We start from the raw sequence: 23,487 nt of genomic DNA on the forward strand, positions 1-23,487 counted from the left end.
TCACACAAGTGAACAGCTCTTTAGTTGGTATGCCAACAGAGCCAGTAGGTCACTTCAAATCCTAGCAACTTTCTTTCCTCCAGATTGCAGTTACTTTGTTTTCTTTCCTTCTTTCTCTTCTCCCCACCAACACAATATGAAGTTTTAAAAAAGTTAAAATTGCTTTTATTTTAAAATACATCTAAAGCTTTTTTCAAACTGCTCATCAGGTGAGGTTGTTAGTCTCAGTGGTGTGTACTTACATAAACACATTGTGTGTCCTGTTCATACTTTTTCATTATTCCCACCACCTTCTTATACACTCCCTTCCATTCTTCAACTAGCTAGCAATGTGAACAAATAGGTATCAAGCTCTCAGCATGTAGCATGTCAGCAGGATGGGGAGAGAGAGAGAGGGGAATTGCTGCACAAGCAGTGAAGTAAAAAACTGCATGTATCCCACAGCAGCTTTAAGAGATTAAGTCAAAGCTCAGTGAGTAAACTCAGCTAGGTTCTGGATGGCTACTTACTAGCTTATAAAATACTTTTACCTCTCTTTAATTTCTGCTTGATTGCAATAAAAAATAGCTTTAGGGTACCTATGAAGCTAAATCAGAGTGGAAAACTGCACTAATACCCAGTACTTTATGCTTTCCTGTTGCTCAGTGCAAGGTTACAACTTTGGGTAATGTACCTCATGCTGAGGTTGTTTAACCAATTTGTTAATGAGTTTTCTGAAACCTTGTTTTATTCTCTGAGCAGTTTATGCTGTCTTCAGGAAAAACAAATACTTCTGAGTTGTGGATGAATGAGCACCAAACAATTGTGTGAATATTACATTGGCCCATTCTCCCCAAATACCAACAGGTTCTCAATGTCAGTAGGCAATGGTAACATTTCAGTAATCCAGGGGAGGAAAATGCATAGTGGTTTTTTGTTTTGTTTTGTTTTTTTTTAAGATGAGGGAATAATTCCAAACAATTATTTTGCAATTAATAGTTAACCTTTCTACATTAAACATTGTGAAGGACTCCTCAGAACATACAGAGATACTGCATTATAATATGCTTCAGTAATTTATAATTTCTTGACAAGGGCTTGACAAGGATCCAGCATGTAAAAAGAGATCACCAATGTACTCTTCTATAAATGACTTCTTTTAAGAAGAAAATGGATGTGCCTCCAAGTGGAGCATGTAGTTTCTCATTAGTTTTGTAGTATGTGTGTGGTTGGCAGGTTACTGTGTCCTGCATTCCCTGAAATTGTTTTAGAAGTAACTACTTTTATTTGTTTTTCCAAAATCTAGAACAACTTATTTTGTGAAGCTTTTATTTTATTACAAAAATCTATGCATCTCCAACTTCATAAGTGAAGTTTTTCTATTTCTATAGGTTTAGTCATGGAACAACTTTGCAATCATGACAGCTATATAAGATGCTACTTCTGAAATGTCACCAGAACACATGATTTGTAATCATGCAAGTTGTTTTAACATTGAGAACTAGAACTTGCAGAGTTTCTGCCAAGTGCTAAGATTTTTTTTATTTACTTTAAGAATAAAAATGAATAAAATACTTAAAATTACCTTCAGAGTTCTGGAAAAAATATTGGTTAATCCCCTTGTGAAATAGATAAGCATTTCCATGTTACTGATGTAAAGTTGTGATGTTCATTCAGTGATTTAGATTTTTTTTTTTTAAATTAAGTGTTCTTTCGGGGCGAGATTCCCAAAAGCGACTAAAGATGTGTGACTTTCAAAGGGAATTAGGTGCCTAGATCCTTTAGCCACTTTTGGGAAATGTCACCCGTAAGTCCCAAGAAGATATTAATGAACATCACTCTGGTCTTTGTCCAAGAATTCCTGCATTTAGATGTAGCTCACTTTGGGTGTCTGATGTCTTCCACCTTGGATTTAGTTCAAGAGATAAATGAAGGGCTATTACTTCACCATTGTTTGTATCACAATAAACTAACTGCAAATGAATCAGGCAGGGATGCTTCCCTGTTATCCAAACATATGTTTAGAAGATTTTCATGTAAAATCCATCAGCATGTAAAAGCAAAATAGCATGCCATTCAAGTGTACAGACATAAGATACCACAATGGGCCATTTCAGTATATAGTTACTGTGGAGAATGTAGGACATTCCTATTTTGATGCAACGTTTGTGACTTGGCTTCTCTATTCACTTTTGTATTGCTACCCACTGGGTGTGAAGAGGTTAATTTCTTCTCAGGCACAGTGTATAAACAGGGAAGTGACTGGTCATGAGTCAGTAGGCATGTTAGGGTCCATATGAGTAGTCTATCAAGAACTGTCAGTATGTGAATGGAGACTAATGATTGGACCATTGACTTAACTGCTGGCCAAGGGGCATGATTGGTACTAGAGACAAAGAATGGAAGTCTGAGCAGACTACAGTAAGATTTCTGACTCAGTGCAGAGATTCAACCCAGGGAGGTTGGTAAAGTAAAGCCTAGATGCACACATTCTAATCTAATGTTCCTAAACACTGTGTTCCAGCTGACTAATCAATCATGTCTTGTTTTAAAGAGACTGTTCTGTGTCGCTGTAAAGAGCTGTTGGTTCTAGAGCTCCCAAGAGGGTGCCACTTGACTGAAGCATTGTATTTGAGGGGTGGGGAGACTATCTCCTATTAAGAAATCAGCCCCGGTGGGTCTGAAGCCCAAGGTCCTAGCTGTGGAAGGAGAGAATATGACACTTCATCTTCCATCCACATGTATGTCTAAAAATAGACTCAAGAAAGAGTAGTGACCTGGGATATGTTTGATTCCTAAATCTGGCCATAAACACTATTTCCCACAAGCATGTGAAATTTGGGAAAACCAAATTGTTAGCTATAGCTTCTCAACTAATAGCCTGGTTAGGGTGAGTACCCATGCAGATTTGCTGCACCATCAAGAATGAGAAAAGAAAGGAGGAAAAAAAAATCTTAAAGGGAACTAAATACTTATTAGCTGGAAGAGATGGAGTTGCAGCCTATAGTAGTCAAAAGCAAAGTGATCTTCCTGAGCCTGCAGCTAGTTGTATCCCCCAGATATAAAGGGCTAATTACTACAAGAGCATGCTGGGATCCTTTAAAGAATCCCTTTAAAAAGGTAAACCCAAATCAATGGCCATGCAGTCAGTTCTTATGAAAAGGGCAAGGAACAGACATCCCATTTCTGAGGGACTCATGAAAACCAGCATAGGATTTCAAAGGCCTATTATGTTTTATATTTGGGTTAGTTCTGTTCATCTTTCCTGTGCTATGATATTACATTGACAAACAAATGTCTAGATCCCTTTTTAGTTGCTCACTTTACTTGAGATTTGTCATTATTCTACAGCCCAAGTTTGCAAATAAACCCACTTTATTGCCATGACTCATTGACTTCAATGGGATTAAAATTAAGGTGTCAATCGCAGTTAACTCTCACAATTAACCCAGATAAATTAATTGCGATTAACAGCGATTAAAAATGCAATTAAACAATAGAATACCAAATGAAATGTATTAAATATTTTTGGATGTTTTTCTACATTTTCAACTATACAGTGGGGAGTCAGACGTATGACACAATTTGTTCCTCAGAATTGCATTGTAAGTCGAAACATAAATCAAAGACGCTTTTCCCATAGGAATCAGTGGTATTAATGGGTGATTGATTCCTCAACCAAGGCTTGATACACTGATTTCACCACAATAAACCAGATTTTTGTACTAAATGAATTATATATGACTAATGGTGCAATATCAATGTATTTACTGTACACTGTATTTTGTAAACAGCATTCAAATGATTGGGGCGGCAGCTTATATGAGCTCGAGGTGCTTAAGCACCAGGAATATTCAAGGCTGAGGGCTGTGCTCCACCAATATTTGGAGCTGGGTTTCTCCCCTGCCCCCGCCTCGGAGCTTCCCTGTCTGAAAGAAAACAGCCAGTGCCTCTCTCCCTTGTTTGTGCTGCTTTTGCCTAAGACTATAGAGATCAGCGGCAGGCAGCCTCTTGGAGCACCAGCGAAGAGGGAGAGAGGAGGAGGGAGGAGGCACACAGGTGCTTGGGAGCTCTCTCCCCTGCCCCCGCTCTCCCCCGGCACCCAGGGGCAGCAGCAGGGGTGGGGAGGCCACACATGATGGCAACCCCCCGCCCTGTACCCACCCTAGGGGAGGCGAGTGGGCTTTCTGGACCTAAGAGAGTCCCTAGAAGCATGTGCAGTGACTGTGGTGCAGAGTGAGTGTGCTGCGGGGAAGGAGGGGGAGAGGAGGGGTCCCTCCCCTGGAGCTTGCTGCTGCCGGGAAGGGGGGGAAGGGGGGAAATCCTCTCTGGCCCTAGCCCTGGGGCAGCCTGTCTGCATCCCAAGTTCCTTATCCCCTGCCCCACCCCAGAGCCTGCGACCCCAGCACCCCAACCCTGAGCACCCTCCTGCACTGTGAACCCCTCATCCCACCCCAGAGCCCTCACCTGAGGGGAAAAACGTGCAACTTAAATTTGGTGGTCAGTTTGGAGTGTTATTGTGTTTAGCACAATACGTGATTATTTTACACCCTTTAAAGTATACAGGTGTTACAAAGTGGGACTGTTCTTAATGTTTTCTCTGACTACTGTGTAGGTGCCTCAGTTTCCCCTATGCATTTCTCAAGGATCTAGATGGTGGGATAAGAGGGGGTGATTGTTGTAGAGCCCTAGAGTGCCAGTGTGATGCCGTCTGCACAGAGAATGGCTGAAACCCTGTCTCCTGGTAACTGATGGCCTGGGCCGCTCTCCTGCAAGGTGCCAACTGAAGGTGTTGGAGAATAAAGAGATCAGGTGGCCTCCTAATGCCTGGAAAAGAGACAAAGGCCAGAGGAGGGAGTGTCAGTGCCTGTGTGGACTTCCGGGAAGCGCATGGTGTGGAAGGGGATGCTGGCATGCTTTGGAACTACTCCCTTCAAAGCCAGTCAGGACTCTGGGGGAGCCTCCTCTCTCTTGGAGCATACTGTCTCCACGGCAAGAAGTTTACACCTTCCTGGATCTGACCTCAGAGCATTCTGCATGCCCTTCCACACTGTGCGCTTTCCGCAGCGAGTGTGCCCAGACAGGTCCTGGGGCAACCAGAGGTCCCTGCACCCCAACTCTGCAGTCAGACGTGACTCTCAGTCAGCTGGTAAAACAGAAGGATTATTAGATGACAGGATCACAGTCTAAAACAGAGCTTGTAGGTACAGAAAACAGGACCCCTCAGTCAGGTCCATCTTGGAGGGTGGGGAGCCTAGACCCAAGTTCTGGGCCTCTCCCCAGCCAGCTCCAAACTGACACTCCCGCCTCTAGCCTTTGTCTCTCTTCCGGACAAGGAGGCCACCTGATCTTTTTGTCCCCAACACCTTCAGTTGGCACCTTGCAGGGGAAACTGAGGCACCCACACAGTATTCAGAGAAAACATTAAGAACATTCCCACTTTGTCACAACAGATGCAACAAAATTTAATACCGTATATTGAAGCAGGCAAGTGCTGCTTCTGACTTTCCACTTTTAATGGACCCTTGTAATCTTGTGTTGCCGTCGTGTTGTAGCTTCATTTTATATTGGCTTACAGGGCGAGAGCGGGGGGGGGGAGGGGGCCACCACCATTTTGGGCACCACAAAAAATTATACAAACCTGCCACCTATGCAAATGAACATATAAACTCACATATGCTGCTCAGACTCCTGGCAACTCAGGCTCAGAAAGCCAGGGAGACTGGCACACACGCTGACTCTCAGACAATCACTATTCAAACTTTCTGATTGGCTCCCAGCCCTGGGCTCAGCCAATCAAAAATAAGCAGCAACCCTACCCAGCAACAAACTACCCTGCTGCTTCAAAACCAATCAGAAGCGACCCCTTCCAGCTCCATACCAGTATAACACAACCAGGAAGTGATTTCAAGCAACTTTACTGCAAACCGAGCATCATAAGAGTGAAACAGGCATCAGAGGGGCAAAACGGGTAGTCAATTGAAAAGCATTGTAAATGGCTTGCAAGTTGGGGCTCATAAGTCCGGGGACTCCCTGTATTGATTTCAGTTACAACACAAAATATAAAGTCTACACTGCTCACTTTAGATTATTATTTTTATAACAAATATTTGCACTGTAAAATGATAAACAAAACACCTCATAGAGCAACTGTAGTGCAACCTCTTTATTGTGAAAATGCAACTTATAAATATAGATTTTTTTTGGTTACATAACTGCACTCAAAAACAAAACAATGCAGCACTTTAGAGCCTACAAGTCCACCCAGTTCTACTTGTTCAGCCAATCGCTAAGAGAAACACATTTGTTTACATTTACGGGAGATAATGCTGCCCGCTTATTTACAATGTCACCAGAAAATGAGAACAGGCGTTCGCATAGGACTTTGGTAGCCGGCATTGCAAGGTATTTATGTGCCAGATATGCTAAACATTAGTATGCCCCTTCATGCTTCGCACCATTCCAGAGGACATGCTTCCATGCTGATGACCCTCATTAAAAATAATGCATTAAATTTGTGACCGAACTCCTTGGGGGGAGAATTGTATGTCTCTGGCTCTGTTTTACCCGCATTCTGCCATGTATTTCATGTTATAGTAGTCTTGGATGATGACTCAGCACATATTCATTTTTAAGAACACTTTCGCTGCAGATTTGACAAAACACAAAGACGGTACCAATGTGAGATATCTAAAGATAGCTATGGGACTCGACCCAAGATTTAAGAATCCGAAGTACCTTCCAAAATCTGAGAGGGACGAGGTGTGGACCATGCTTTCAGAAGTCTTAAAAGCGCAATATTCCAATGCAGAAACTACAGAAACCAAACCACCAAAAAAGAAAATCAACCTTCCGCGTGGCATTTGACTCAGATGAGGAAAATTAACATGCGTCAGTCTGCACTGCTTTAGATTGTTAACGAGCAGAACCTGTCATCAGCATATCCTCTGGAATGGGGGATGAAGTATGAAGGGACATACGAATCTTTAGCGCATTGCACATGTAAATATCTCGCGACGCTGGCAGCAACAGTGCCATGTGAAAACCTGTTCTAACTTTCAGGTGATATTGTGAACAAGAAACGGGCAGGATTATCGCCTGCAAATGTAAACAAACTTCTTTGTCTGAGCGACTGGCTGAACAAGAAATAAGACTGAGTGGACTTGTAGGCTCTAAAGTTTTACATTGTTTTATTTTTGAATGCAGTTATTTTTGTACATAATTCTATATTTATAAGTTCAACTTTCATGATAAAGAGATTGTACTACAGTATTTGTATTAGGTAAATTGAAAAATACTATTTCTTTTGTTTTTAAACAAATATAAAGTGAGCACTGTACTCTTTGTAGTCTGCATTGTAATTGAAATCAATATATTTGAAAATTTAGACATATTTAAATAAATGGTATTCTAGTATAATGTAACAGTGCGATTAATCGCACGATTAAATGCGATTAGTTTTTTTAATCGCAGGACAGCCCTAATTAAAATAAAACGTGTAAGTGTCTGCAGGATTTGGGCCTAATAGTAGTGGAACAATAGAAGAAATAGTGCTTACATCTTTAATTTGTATCCCTTTGCTTGTTGCCAGCTTTGACCTATTGTCATTTTTTAAAACAAGCAATTGCTCAGCAAATTGTTTGATATTTTGTTATTTCAGTGCTAAATTCTACTCCCTGATACCCGTACAACCTTGTTGAAGTCAATAGAAATTTATAAGCGTAAGTGGGAGCAGAACTTCTCCCATGGTCTTTGCAGGCTGTGACTATTCACCAAATAAAGGGTTTTTTAAGTGTTCTCTTCTTCATCCACAGCCTCCTTTAGGCATAGGCCATTGCTATCTGTTTTAAAGATGAACTGAAGTGCTTTTAAAAAAATTCAAAGTTCTGCTTGGATCTTAATTATTTAAGGGCACTGCCATTGCTAATGTGCCCATAGCGCAGGGCCCCAGTTGAGCCAGATAAACTTGCACACATTTACCAATGCATTTTAAAGTAAAATATCTGAAAAATTTCTCCTCGGGTTTTTTTCTCCTACTACAGTGCTGACACCTAAATTGAATGTTGCTCCCCTGCACCATTTTAGATGGTAGTGTTGTCATCAGCTTTTGAAGGTGGAACACAAACCCTTCAACTGAGGGAGCCAATATGACCTCACCCATTTCCTCTGATTAGTCCCCCCTGCCTACCATGCATGTTGAGTCTCGGCTAACTAGCTTTCATTCAAGCCTCTAAGTGCTGGGAAAAATCAAACAAATATACTTTCTGGGGCTTGTGAAACAGATGTACAACTGAGTGTCATCCACATCTAGAAGTCAACTCAGTCTGCAGTGCCTCATTATGTAGCTTAATGCCCTCCCATACCCATTGAATAAAGAGACATGACAGAACAGAACTCTGATGAGACAGCTGTAGGCACTGATGAGAAATCATCCAAAACTATTCTTTTGGGATCTCACAAACAGACAAAAATGAACCAACCAAGTCATTCTGGTTATTCCTGCCAGGGTCTGCAGCATATCAATGATATCAAAGGCTCCACATATATCTGTAAACGAATGGTGCAAAAGTGCTGTATCAAAGAAGAGAATTTGGCTGCTAATTTTCAGCTATTGCGAGGAAGAAGTCACTGACTGATGAAAACAGTCTCTATCCCAAACACAGGCTTAAAGCTGGAGTGACGAATTGAGGAAATCTGAGAACTCCAGGTATTGCCATCACCTTCTGCATAATGTTTCATAAAAGAGGGAGATTAGACTGGGTGAAAATTGGTGATAGAATCAAGTGAGTGTTTCTTGAGCAAAGAATTGATCATCTCCTCTTTAAGGGGTGCTGTTAGGGAGGTCTTGATAATCTCCAGACCTAAAATTCATAGAATAGCTGCCTACCTCTGATCTGCCTAATACCTCTCCAGCTCATTTCCTGAAATCTTAGACTTTAAAATATATTTTATTAGCATTGTGTTAAAGGACAATATAATGTCAACATTAACTCTAATGAAGGTTGTTTTGGTGGTGGGTTTGTGCACGTGTGTGTTGGGGGTGAGGGATTCTAAGATTATGGAACGAATTTTACACAGCGTCCAGCTGCAGCATACATACTACTTAGTCTGGTTTCATGCTGTGAATTGCGTGTCACCTATATTAATTATTAGTACCCAGGAACTAAAGACAATGAAGTAAGACTGGAGTAGGAGCCTTTTAATTTTGAATGTTTTGGCTCTGGTACATTTAAGTCAGCTGCTTATGGTTACTCTAATGCATATGAGAATTGTTCTGCTTATTTCTAGCAAAGTATTGCTTCTGCTGCCATGTAAACACGCGTGAGAAAAAATTCAGCTCCTGGGGCCTTACGACTAAAGGAAGCTGACGTCTTTGTTTTGCAAATCTTTACCATGCTAATTAAAAAAGAACAAGGGCCCCATCCTGCTAAGCATCAGTAAGAGTGTCCAAGGGTGATCCCGTACAGAACATACTACTTTTCCCCCCCTTGCTTTGTTTTTATTTTCATCGCAGAGACTTGATGGTAAAATGAATTAATAAATAAAATGAGTGAGTGGATGGGAGATGAGGAGGAAAGCTAATACGATTAAAGCTGATTTGGGCACTGGCAGAGAGTTCCTGTCGGTATTAGGGTAACAGCTGGTGCACTTCCCATTAGAGGAGAAAGTGAAGAACTTGCCTTAAAGGATGAGTCTCTGTCCGGCTGAGGGGGAACTGTTACAGTGAGCCTGAAGGAATGTGTCCCAAGGTAAGTGAATGTCAATGGCAGGGAACAGAGTTGAAATGGTACTGGGGCTAAGGTCTCCCTGTCTGATAGTGACAGGCTCTTGTAAAGGGGTGTGATACATGGAGAACAAACACATGGCACTTAAATGATGGGAGTGATGGAGCTCTAGAGAAGGCTACACTGCATAGCTGCGCTCTGGTTGAGGCTGGGAACAAACTGTTTCATGTGTAGTGGCAGTTTTTCAAAACTAGTGGCAAATTCAGAGGGGATGTAAAAGGTGATGTAACCGAGACTTTTTTAGTCTCAGACTCCCTCTGACTTTTATATATCCACTTACTGATGCATGAGCCAAGGAAAGAGAAGCCAGTATAATTTACATGTTGAAAAGGAGTTATTTGAAGATGTACATTAAAATAGGGCTGGCCTGCTTTCATGTACACATTCATTCACATGTCTGATAAATATTTGTGTGCACATTCTCTATTATTTTTCAAACCTGCACACTGCTACATGCAGGCAGCACCAATGAGTATATTCTGTCTGGCTTAGGCATTTATTTACTGTAGGCTCTGGGAAAAAAGAGCTATAAGTTCCTGGATAGATAGCAGGCGTTAACTTTGTGAATAGTGCTTCCTCATATTTATATTAGAGTTTAAAGATGAAATCTTGATATTAACCAAAAATAAGTAGGGATTTATCTTTGGCTTCAAATGTTGATTTCAAATTTAGAATCTTGGATGTTTCACCACCACCAAACAATGTCAACAGAAGAAGAAAATTTAGAAAAATAGTTAATTATTAAACGTTGATGGATATAGGTAGCAAAGACATTCTGGGGTCACTACAACCCATACTTCCAAAGCCTTGAAGGGTTTGCTCTCAGCAGACCCACTGTGGTTCTGTTGTGCACAGTGGAGTCAGGGTATGTGCTCTTCCCCACCCACTGCCATGTGATTCAGCACCCCAGCTTGGTGGTGTCTCTATGTATCAGTGTGCAGGCGGAGCAGGGACAGAAGATCTGCTGCTACATGGAATCTTTCACTGGGATGGGCAGTAGTTTCCATGGAGCAGCTCCACAGACTTGCGGGATAGATGTTTCCATTTCGTGTACTGCACAGTTAGTTGGGCAGGGCAGTGAATGCCGAGCAAAGAATTTTGTACTCTGTGTAGATAAATGAGAACTTGCAGAATCCTTTCTGCCGATAGTAATGGTAACAAGACTCTTTAGAGTGATGGTCGTCCAGCTTTTTTGCTCTGTGTACAACTTCAAGAAAAAGAATTCTCTTATGGATCATCCCCCACCTCCCAAACCACTTCTTAAAATGTTCCTTGATTGTGCGTTACCAGGAAGGGCTCCATGAGTCATGGGGAATTTTTTTTTTAATTGAAAGGTTTTGGGGAGTATTATTCCATGTCTCAATGAATTCAAAGATAACACATGTGCCATACTTACTGACTGTATCTTCCTAGAAATTATTACTTTGAACTTAACCTGGAGTGTAATGCCTGTTATTTTGAATAACATAAGGTGGAGGATGGAATGAAAGTCCAGGTAGTTATCATTGGATGGGCATGCACAATCTTGTGCTCAGTTTCGTACACTGCTGCCTTCTCCCATGGTGCGAGTCTTTCTGCCTGTGGTGACATGACACCCAAACATATAAGAGCTCAGCTTCAGAACCCCCGGAACAACTATATCATTCTCCACACCAATATGTCCTTCTACTTTCCAGGTGATAAGGTACCAGGTAAGGAGTATTAACTAACTTTACAACATAGAACATTCATGAAAATGTCACAGTGCTACTAGTAGTTTTCTCCTGTTCTGGGCCAAGCAGAGAAATGCAAATCACAGCAGCACGGATTCTGATTACTGTGTATCTAGCAGGGAAGTTTTCTAGACTGCACTATTGACTCATACGGAGTAATTATTTGATAGGAAATTTGTATATGTATGTATATACGTATAAATAAAACACATGATAGCTAATCTCAGTTAAGACATTAATCTTTGAGTGATGAGAAGAGGGATAATCTACACATGGAAATGCCATGAATGAGTTGTAGCATCTCTCCTCACAAGGAATAAATGTAATTACAGATAACCTTCATTTACAGTATGTATGTAAAATATGCATTCTTTTTTCTCATTATAATCCTTTCAGTCCTAATGAACATTCTGCAATCAGTTATACTTGGGTAAATTCAGAGAATGAAATTGTACATTTCAATGGGGTCTTCTTCAGATTTTCCCCACGTGATAGATGCTGGGTCCGAGGCAACCCTCACTGAAGTCAATCAGGCCCATAGATCCAATGGGAGAGTCCCACACAAAGAACTTTGTAGGACTGGGCCCTAAGTATTTTAAATGGCAATGAAGAGGAAGCTGACCTGTAAACATATTGTCCATCCTACGTACCTACTCACATACTCATTCCTATTTAAAAGACCAGGTCTTAAACAAAAATGGAGCATTCACTCTTTTGTGCAACAGGACAGTTTAATTCTTATACAGGAGTTCTTTTCAAAATTAATCAATATGGTGTATATGCATATATTAATAGTGTACAGATAGCTGTATTTTTCCAAGTATCAGCTGATTAGTAGTTCATAATTAAAAAATGACTCAGGCAAAATTTCCATGTAGCTTTCACGGGAAAAGAGGCAGCATTAAAGAATGTTCTGATATTTTCAGAATGCTTAAGAGAGAAATGTAGAGGCAAAATGGCAGGCTTGGTTCCATATGGATTCCTCCTAAGTTCACCAATTCCAAAGAAAATTCCATTGGAAATGATTTGTGTCAGAAATGCAAATGGATGCTTGGACAAATTGCTTTTTGTACCATGGTTTGTTTTGCAGTGACAGTGAGGAGCACTCGTGATTTCATGGGCTTTTTGCTTCAAGCTCGCAGGGTCTCTAATGATCAAGTTGCTGGCACTTTTGTTTTCATTCCTCCGGGTTCCAAACTGCTGACTTGTTTTGAAGATGGTGATTCTGTAACCCATTCTGACAAGTCACTGAAGAGAAACCTGTCATTTGTGTGGAAGGCACCTGCCCAGCCCATTGGAGACATCAAGTTCTTGTAAGAATACATGGGTCCTAACCCTACTTCATATCTACGGAAAGTCCCGATGCCCTTACAGTTTGCCATGTTCAGTGGGGGAAGGGCAGGGAACAGTGTTTAGATATTGCTTGACATTCACCAAATATTGGAGTAATTTCTCAGCTGCTGTAAATTGTCATAGAGTCATTGTCTTCAGTGGCAATTTACAGCAGCTGAGGATCGGCTCCTTTGTATTTACATAGTCAGCTTTCTCCTACTATTAAACAAATCTGCAGATGAAAAACAACAGCCTAACTACTTTGGAAATCAGTAGCCCTGTATATGATTTCACTGATTTTTATTTACCTCCTTTAAAAAGTTAAATATAAATAGAATTGTTCACAGAATAAGTGATTGGCTTGCATCAGATAGTAACAGAGAGGACACTAGATATCCAAGATCCGATAATATAGCTCAGTTTAGGCAATATAAGTTATGAGTTACACTAATACCTATTGCACCCCAAAATGCAGTCATTAAAAGAACCTTAAAGTTGCAAAGTGAAACACTCCAGAATTGGGAAATGGCAGCTGATCCAGGGCTGCCACAGGTATTTAAATTGCTGTGTAGCCACACCCCAAGAGATTCAGGACTCTTAGGTTCAATTTCAGGTTCTGTAGGAAAGCGTTTTTTAGTAGTTATAGACCTTTCTTGTCTCTGTCCTCCTCTGGCAGAAAAGCGGTATGGAAAATATCAGCTTGAATGATTAAAGCTTGGCAAAGTTATAAGCAACTGACTAAAGGGGCTTATAATAGAAAGTGTCCAACAGTCTCAGTTATACATGGTGCTACCAGCCCTGCTATAATACGGTTATAAAAGTAAAATTGATGAGCCTTTTTAATCAGTAACTCCCACTTGCCTCCTTGCCCATGGAAACAAAGCTAGTAAAAGTTTTCCAAATGTATTTGTTAAAATTTGAAATTGTCTTATTTTCCCGTTCAGTTTTTCATCAGCCCTAATTATAAGTGAACCATTACACTGCATTTTCCCTATGGTTTCTAGTGTGTTTTATTTTTAATATAAAAACTGTGATGGACTAATCTATTAATTTTTATTGCACTGTTTTAGTTTTTTAAAATAATTCCTTCGGATTAGGGAAATTTCTGATATTCTGTTAATAGGGTGACTACATTTTTGCCTAACATATGTTATTTTTGACAGTTTATCTGTAGTCCAGTCATATTTTGTATACTGGGTAAGGATTGAATCTGCTATTGTGTCCCACCGAATACAAAACAGAACACCTGCTGATAGTAGCAAGAAGTCCAGCCCTATAATGCCAACACCACTGCAGAAACCTACTGATCCAAAAGTAACAGTTACAGCAAGCAAAGGTATGTGTTATTTTACTGACAACTTAGTTCCAATAGAATATTTTTATGGTATATTCCTTCTTCCAGCTAACACAAGTGACATAAGTTAACCTCAGGAGTTCACTTAACATAGTTACTGGGGCCTGATCCCCTGAGGAAAGTCTTGAAATGACAGCACTCATCACATTCAGGGTCCAGGCTTTAATCTGAATGAGGGCGGCGATATACAGTTTAAACAATGTTGCCAACTTCTATGATTTTATCGTGAGTTTTACTTAAAGCCCCAGCTCTGGGAGACACATGATTTCATGAGAATTTCAGCTTTCATTTAAAACAAAAAACTGTCCAGCCCTCACGGTTGCAAAGAACAGCATAAAAACATGACCTGAGTGCACTCCATAGACTCAAAAGAAAAAGAATCCAAAATGTACTCTTTTTAATCTCAAAAATTTAAGCCAGTTTCATGATTTTGGAGGCCTGACTCATGTTTTTTGGATGTTTGGGTGTGGCATTATTGTTTAAATAAGAGAAAGTCCTATCTTTATTGTCAGTGTGACTGTTTGCATGACCTCAACTATGTGTATTGGACAAAAGGCAGGTCATATGTCATTTCTCTCACTTTGAAAAAGCCCTGCTCACTCCAAACTGAATGCACATCTAGGAAAAGCAGATAAGTATTTTATCATTGCTTCAGCAGTCTTGGGTGAGTGAAATACCCTCTTCCCAAGATGGAACAAGCCATGAATCTAGACTTTTAAAAAATGATCCTTGTTTCTTAAAGTATTCAGCATGGCACCTTGGCTTTAATTTAATTATTTTATCTGAACTTAATTTGGGGAGGGCTTTATTGGTTTACTCTCCAGTTTCCATGGGATGCCTAGGTTTCTGTTTTAGCTTTGTGCTATAGAAATCAAAGTTATTATTATTTTTGGTATATGCATGCAGATAATATATTAATCAATATCATTACAAATGAAGATTTGAAACAAACAAACAATACAAAGAAAATACACTTGTTCTCTTTTTTGCGTTTCTTAAGGTTCTGCTACACCCAACAGTATTACTGTCTTTACTCAGTCTGCAAAATTTATGCCTGCCAGACTGACTAGAATTGCAGTGACAAAAGTACTGGAGCCTGCTTTTGGAAGCAGACAAGACACAGAACAACTTGATAAGGGAAAGCAACAGTCTGAGACCTCTGTGGATTCAGTAGCCTTGAGGGTCAGCAGCAGACATGGAGGAGGGCAAGCCAACAGAAGCAGCATCTACAGTGATCAAAGTCTGGAGCCATCACTTGAGTTTCAAGGGCTGGATATGGCAAACATCTTGCGAAGTTTCCTTTTACAAGATTATACCTCCAGCCCCAGCACATCCGATGGGTACTGTGTGAACAGTGAATGTAATGTACTGAATATGCATACAACTACTCCAAAAGTTATGGAAGGAGTAAATTAGCACCAGTTTCTCCACGGGGCAAGTACTGCCCATGTGGCAAGCTGTGCATTCCTACTAAAATAGAACTGAGGAGAAGGTACTCAGGCAACTTATATTTACATTTTTCGTATTTTTCCAAAAATAATCAAAGAAATGATGAATCTAGCAGGGCCATCCTTCCATCCCTGGGGAGAAGGAAAAGGAAAACTGAACTAGCTGATTGCAAAAGTTTGGATTCAATGGGACTTGGGCAGGATTGGGTCCAATTGGCTTCTATATAATTGGAGTGGGGAGTAAGCAGGGCTGCCCAGAGGATTCAGGGGACCTGGGACAAAGCAATTTCAGGGGCCCCTTCCATAAGAAAAAAATTGCAATATTATAGAATACTATATTCTCGTGGGGGCCCCAGTGCAAATTGCCCCACTGCCCTCTGGGCAGCCCTGGGAGGAAGAGAAATTTGGCACTGAATGTTCTGCATTATCTTATCTGTACTGTACTTGGGTTGGACTGCATGACTGCTGTCTCTGTTGGCCCCTCTCATCACAATAAATGTGTACCTCCTGAGGCTATTCTAGTGAGCAACATTTTTAATAAAGGTACAGACTCTGGGTTTTTTCATTGTAATTTGGACAGATAAACAAAATATATTAAACTTATCCTTCCTTTTCCAATATTTTAGACCACCAAGCATCTCAGGTGCTTCTACATCACAACTCTGTTTGACATGTAAGGAAAATATACAGGTAAGAACTGTGTGGGGTGTTTTGTTGGGGTTCCCCTATGACCGCTTCAGTTCCCTAAGCACTCAGTTTGGCTCCAGTCTCATCATTCAGTATATAATCAAATTACATTTGAGTTGACTGGGCTTAAGTGAAGGAGTTGGGTACAGGGTATGCCACACACCCAACCCAATTCCTTTATAGACAATTAAAGTGCATCACATGTTTTGGGATTGGTGTTGCCTCTTTGTAGGAACCAATCCCTGTACAGCATGCTCTACTCACACACTGTCCATGCACAACTTACTCTTTACCTCATCTTACGTTCTAGGCTTATCTGAGCCATTGTTATCTTGGCCATTAAGTGATTCCCTGGGTGGTTTTCCTTCCCTTAGCTAGAACAGACATTCTGTTTCCAGCCTGCTGATCCATTTACCTTCCTAACCCCATCTCCCAAGAAATGAGGCCTCACCCATGTCCAATTACTCACGCCAAGTCAGGCCTGCATCTGCCAAAATGGAAAATTATTGGCAGCAGGTGGAAGTTTTAGCAGGAGATGACAATAAAACCTTTTGCATCTTAACAGCAACATGTGTTCTGTATATGCCACATATATTACTAAAGCTATTTTAACACTGTTAGAGTTTTGAATGTTTTCACTACCAGTAGAGCCATGTGCCTTGATTACTACAAGTTCAACTGTAAAATGATCTAAAAAACCTTTTCAATATATAGCAATGACATGATTTTAAATTGCAACAATTTGAGATGTTTTTGGTTTAGAACCCTGCATTGGTTGCCATGAGGAGGCTGGAAATCTCCTTTTTCCAGTGATCCTGTTTCTAGCCCTGAAAGGCTGATAGATATTAAAGCTGTCAGTGTCTAGGACTCTGATTTGAGCCTCAGGCAGTTGTATTCTTTTGGGGGAGATTCCGCTATATCTATCTGTATCTATTGTGACAAAATGGCCGATGTTGGTATGGTGGGTCCTATGCTTTTCTTGGCGGGGGCTAAGACACCACCCCTTGCCCCTGCTCTTGGGGTGCTGGGGGCCCCTCTAGTGGCACGGGAAGGTGGTAGAGGAGGGAAGTGGGGGAGGGGTCTGGGTTCACTCCCTATTCTGAGCCCCAGCCCCTCTCAACCCCAACAGGTTTCTTACCCTCTTCCCCCTTGAGTAGGATTACCCTCGGTCCTTAGGCGCTGGGAGAGGGAGTCTCCCTTACTTCGGTTCTCTGGTCTTTCAAGTCTCAGCAACACACCTCCAAGCTCCAGTCCTCTCTCCTTCCTCACACAACCTGACTGCCTGAAGCAGGGTTTTTTTATTAGGTTCCTGACAGGGTCTTAATTGACTGCAGGTGCTCCAATTAACCTGTCAACCCTCCCTAGTCTACAGGAAACCACGCCTTAATTAGCCTAGGGCTTATATATTTCCCCTCTCCCACTGCTCCCTGGCCCTCATGTATCACACTCTCTCTCTCTCTATATATATATATGAATGAATTAATGAAACAAGCCTGACCCAAAGCCCCATATCCAAGCATGGCCCAGAGATGGATCTATGTTCATCTGTTTTGCCACTGAGCACTACCTGTGTCTTCATTACACACCACTTGTCTCAGTGATCTTTTCTTGCAGAAATGGATGGGTTTACTGATTTGTTTTCCTGCTTAAACATTTTGCTAAACCTAAAACTCTTTAAAATCTTTCTAATTCACCCCACTGTAAATACCGACTTCAAAACATATACATGGTCCTGCTCATTGAACCACACTACATATAGCACATGTACAGAAATTTACTATTCCTTTGAACTCTGAAATAACAAAAATAAATCATAAATTTGTGAGAGCACTTTATATATTATCAGGATTTGTACAGTAAGCTTAAACAGGCACTTCGGCATGGGAACGTAGCACTTCTGAATGTACAAGCACAACTTGGCTTTGTTTAGGCAGCTAAATGGCCCACATCTTGCTTTAAAGCAAAGTACACCAGCTAGAAACATTTCAGGCTGTTTCCTCTCTCTCCTTTCAGTGTATGTTCAGACATAATGATGGGATTGTATTAGCTGCTGTTCTGGGCTGTACCTCTTAGAGGACAGTCAACATCCTGAAATCCTCTTTAGCCTGCATGATGTGTACAGACCCAGGCAGTGGGGCCGATTCTGTTGTCCCTTACTTTGGTGTAAAACAGGATCAACTCCATTGAAGTCAAAGCATTTACACTAATGTAAAAGCATTGTAGGTGAGACTGGATTCAAACCTATTGTATTTATGGGTCTCTGGCCTGTACCTGCTTCTACTAGACAGCTGGGGTCACCCTCGCCAATTTGTGAAAGGTACGGCTGCGGGAGGCCTCCAGGTGCAGCTCAGGTGCAGCGTCCTCCGTCAGCAGCCAGGGGTTGCAGTGGTGCCGCCTGATGCAGCTTTTGCTTTGTTTTGCACCTGCTGCTTCCTGCTGCCATTGCTGGTGCCTCTGTGCTTTAGGGGAGGCAGCAAGCAAGCAAGCAGCAGGGCGAAGAGCCGATTCTAGGTACTGCACTTGTCCCATCCCATACAAGTAGCAGCATGTTTCCTCCTCTCCTGAGTTTCAGAGATGGTGGGATTTAGGGAAGAAACACTGAGAACAAGAGTGGTTGGGAGTGTGTGTGTGTGTGTGTGTAACTGGAGACAGTGTCTGAATTGGGGATTTGGATAAACTAGGAAAGTTATGGGTGGTGGATGAACTGGGGGGTCCTGCATGAATGGGGGGCAGGGTGAGGGCAAGGCCTGAACTGAGGCACTGGCAGTAGGGGCTGAAGGGATGAACTGACAGAGACCCGGAGAGGTATGAACTGGGAAAAGGAAGGCCTGGAGAAGTCAGCTGGGGATGGGTGGCTGGAGCAATGACTTGGAAGGGGACAAACTGGAGATTAACTAGGAAGGAAAGAGGCAGTTGGGAGATGCTGGGGAAAGAAGAACCGTAGGGAGATAAACGGGTGGAGTCTGAGGGGGAGAGATGAACTGGGGACCTGGATGGGAAGTAGGACAGGAGCTGGAGCGGGAGAGTGGATTAGAGTGGGGGACAAGGGGAATAGAGAGGCTATGTGGTAAAAGGGAGAACACTACACAGAATACAGAGAAGGGGAGCAACAAGGGACAATAAAGTCCCAGATCTGGGAGATGCCATAAGGAGAGAGAAACATGGGAATCCAGAGAATCAAGGGAGAGAACAAATGAGAAATAATTAGGCGAATCCAGAAGAGAAAAAGGAGAATAGAGGGAGATAGAGGCGAGATCAGTGAGCAAATGGACCAGAGAACAGGTGCAGTGGAGTCAAAGGAGAGATCATGTGGATCACTTGGGCAAAGGGGCTGGGCAAGAAAAAAATGAAAGAAGGGAAAGGAGAAAGAAAGAAAGAAGAGACACACCGGGAACATAAGAGAAGAGAATTTTACAAATCAGGAAAGAAAGGACAGAATGAATCCAGAATGGAAGGAGAGAAACAAAGGGTGAAATCCCATAGTATTTTCCAGGTAGACAGCTCTTTTTCCATGTGGGGGAAGGGACTGGGATGGCTGTTCCAAGTATCTGTGCTGTATTGGCACTGCTAGCTAGCTACTCTAGATTCTGCAGTTTAATCACTGAAATTCTCTTGTTCGCTGCCTACATTTTATTGTCACCTTCTTCAGTGGTAACCTCTCCCACAATCTGAGCTATTGCTGTCATTTCCCTACCTGGCCTCACAGCTCACCAGGACTCTTGCCAGACTGGCTACCCAGCAACAGGGCCGGTGCAAGGATGTTTTGCGCCCTAGGCGAAACTTCCACCTTGCGCCCCCCCGGTCTCTCTGTCCGCCCTGAGGCCCGCCCCCCATGGCAGCTACCCAACCCCCACCCTCCTCCCTGAGGCACCCCCCCGCCACAGCTCACCCCTGCTCCGCCTCCACCCCGAGCACGCCGTCACCGCTTCACTTCTCCCGCCTCCCAGGCTTGCGGCGCCAATCAGCTTAGGCGCTGCAAGCCTGGGAGGTGGGAGAAGTGAAGCAGTCACAGCGTGCTTGGGGAGGAGGCGGGGCAGGGGTGAGCTGGGGTGGGGAGTTCCCCTGCGTGCCGCCCCCCACCCTTACTTGCTGCAGACAGCCCTCCCCGCGCTTCCCTGCCCCAGCTCCCTCCGCCTAAATACCGGTGGCGACTGGGGCGGCGGAAGATCCGGCCACCGCGGTCGCTGCCAACGAAAATGGCACCCCCCAAATCCTAGCGCCCTAGGTCGCCTAAATGGTTGCACCGGCCCTTCCCAGCAAGCTTTTTAAACACCCACTAATGAGGCCAAGAGCTTTTCTGGTGTAATTGATGGATGTGCTAAAGAGCCTGCTGGACTGCTCAAGTTGCATAGAAACCAGCTACTAAGGGCCCGATCCAAACCCAAAGAAGCTGATCACCCATGGACTTCACTGGTTCTAGATCAGGCGGCAGCTGTGCAATGTGAAGGTAAGAGTTCAGTGCAGGTCTCAGATTCATTTCTTTCAAGGGCATCTCTAAAATCCTCAGATTGCCTCTGCAGCCAGTCTTGACTAAGATCTGTAGTGAAGTCTAGGCTAAAGTCTAGCTTGGGGTCTTCATTTTGTGACTGCTAAAACAAGGTGCTGTGCAACAAGAAGAAACTGAGAAATGAGTGAGTTAACAAAATACTAACTCACATTGTATGGGATGGTTCAGCATTATTTACAGGTGGCAGTTTTCCAACTGACAGTGTAGCATGGGAAAGCAGGTAACTTTTGGCCAGGGCTGAGTTATTGAACTTTAAAATCCTATGAGACCTTTTCCTTTTATTTAAATAGTAACAAAGGGGGAGGTAAACTAAATTCTTCTGTGACTCCCCTGCCCCAAAGGCCTGATCCAAAGCCCAGAAAAGTTAATGGGGATCTTTCTATTGATGTGGCAGCATGATCCTGGCATTAGCAAAGCGTAATCATTCGGTGCGCTCAGGTGTTGATTTTATATTTTTGAGCAAGATATGTTAAGTGGCTGCAGGGCTGGTGAAAGGTGCCAGGTACCAGCCCCAGAAATTGAAGTCCTCCATCTATGGCATCCTGTGACGAGATATCAAGCAAGGGTGTCAGTTGTGTCCCTGTTGAATGCACCAACTCATTTGACAAAGGCCAATAAACAACCATTGGCTATTGTTCTTGGTTATTCCCAAACTAGATGGATTTGAACCAGTGACTAGGAGCCGAAAGAGACAGTTAAACCCACAAGCTGTTTAGACTCTCATCAGATATTGTGTCATATTTTTGCTTTTAAGGAGGTTGCTGTGAACTCCAACCAGGAGATGACAAAACCTGTATTGCGGGCTACAGCTTCACTTTCCACTCAGCTTTGGTACACTTACCTGCTTGCAGTTCCAGGAACAACGTCACAGCATAGAGATGGGGAAGCTGACTTGGATGTCTCCAGCAGTTTATCATCAGCTTCAAGGCAGATGGCAGAGAGGCGGTCAGTGACACAGAAGGCTTCAGCAAACTTCTTGCTGCAGTCAGAACATGCAGTTTCCGGCGAGGAGGAGGAGAACCAAGAGGAGGTTGAGGGGAATACACTTCCATGGGTGACCAGACCCATGCCTGATGCTGCTGTTCCTGGGAAAGGAGCAGAACACCCCAGAAAAGGGAGACAATTCATAGCAGCCCAACTTGGCATTCTCCTTGGTTGTACGGCTGCCCTCGGCATGGCCCTGGCTGCCGGGCTGCGCTGCATCCATGCCCAGTATTGTCACAAGCGAACAGAAGTGTCCTTTAGTGAACCAGACAATGATGTCATCACAATGAGAGAGGGTGGGGAGATGATGCAATTCAGGAAGATACGGGAAAACAGCTTTGTGCTGGTGCAGGCCGAGTACAACTGGATCAGCCCATCAGGCAGTGGAAAAAAGACAGTCATCTAAAAATACCTGCAAATCCCACATAGTGCTTTATAGATTAGGTCGCGTCACATGTAGGGCAGATGGTAAAATTAATTGGAATGTCTAACGTGAATACAGGAAGCTGCTGTAGTGTAGCTCCTATATATAACCATCTCAGTAAATATACTCCAACTGAAAAATGATGGAAGTAGATGCATGTTCTGATCACAGTACAAATGCATGCAACTCAGTTACAGATGTTATGAAAATTAGATGTTCTAAATTACAGATGCTATGAAAATATAAGTAGACGTATTGTTTAAAGTGTTACACTTAACACAATAAATATTGTATAGCTACTCATTAACTGTGCTATTGTAGCCATTACATTTCCTTTGTTGCCTTAAGGTATAATCAAAAATAGAAATTCTTCCTCTGCACTTTGGTGTCGTCTCTTATTTATTCTCAGCAAAAGTTTCTGGTGTCTTATTTTCTTCTTCTAGAAAACAGACAAAGGTGATCTTAACCTCAGTTCTGACTTAAAACTTCATACATTTTGACTGTGAGAGAGAGACTTCTCAAATCGGTAAAATATTTGACGCTTGAATTCAAGTTCCTGCTCAAAAACACAAAGAGATGACATGTCAGTTGAGAAAATTGATCTGAAGAAGGCAGCGGCTGGCTGGCATTATTGAAGAGATCTAAAGGAATGAAACACACAGCGGTAAACACTAGCTTTGGGGAGAAACATGCCTCCTTGCAGGTGTAAATGGAAAGAAAACCTTTCCTGTCCATTTACACCTGATGAGGAGACATGTTTAAGGCTAACAGCCAGCATTTCCTCCCCCCCCGCCCCCTTTTTTTTTTAAATTCAGTTCAGTGATGCTATTGGCACAGACACATATTGAGGATCCTCCTCAGGTCTTTTCAGGGAACCCCAGCAAAGGCCAGATTACAAATTAACAGCATCTCTGTACTCTGAATTTCAGCAAAACTTTTCTCTGATTCAGCTTGTGCAGCCTTAGCTACAGGCAGCTAACAGAATGGGCACTTACTTAGGGCCACCTTGGGAGCTTATCAGAGACATATTTAATTTGCATTAAATGAAGCCCATTTCCATGAAGGAATAGCCTGTGAAGAGGTCATGTCACAGCATGCAATGCTCCATCTTAACCTAAGGAGACTCTGCCAGGACCTGTATGGGCTACACCTCTTTATTGAAAGATGAGGACACATGCAGGGTGTCACCTAGAACTCAATGGATCATCCCAAGACTAACTGTACCATCTTATCTTTGATAGTGACCATGAGACTGATTTTACTCTGACTTACACT

The 23,487-nt window shown here is 42.4% G+C and overlaps 1 protein-coding gene across 1 annotated transcript; it reads left to right on the top strand.

Moving 5' to 3' along the window:
• Positions 1–9,696: 9,696 nt before the first annotated feature.
• Positions 9,697–22,577, top strand: REELD1 (reeler domain containing 1). Its single transcript, XM_039539417.1, has 7 exons — positions 9,697–9,728; positions 11,236–11,455; positions 12,567–12,789; positions 13,972–14,144; positions 15,163–15,502; positions 16,237–16,300; positions 21,559–22,577. Exons 1-7 carry the CDS (start codon positions 9,717–9,719, stop codon positions 22,192–22,194), a joined length of 1,668 nt encoding a protein of 555 aa, XP_039395351.1. The 5' UTR covers positions 9,697–9,716; the 3' UTR covers positions 22,195–22,577.
• The last annotated feature ends 910 nt before the right edge of the window (positions 22,578–23,487 follow it).

This window comes from Mauremys reevesii, linkage group 5, assembly GCF_016161935.1.
Source record: "Mauremys reevesii isolate NIE-2019 linkage group 5, ASM1616193v1, whole genome shotgun sequence".
NCBI classification, from domain to species: domain Eukaryota; kingdom Metazoa; phylum Chordata; order Testudines; family Geoemydidae; genus Mauremys; species Mauremys reevesii.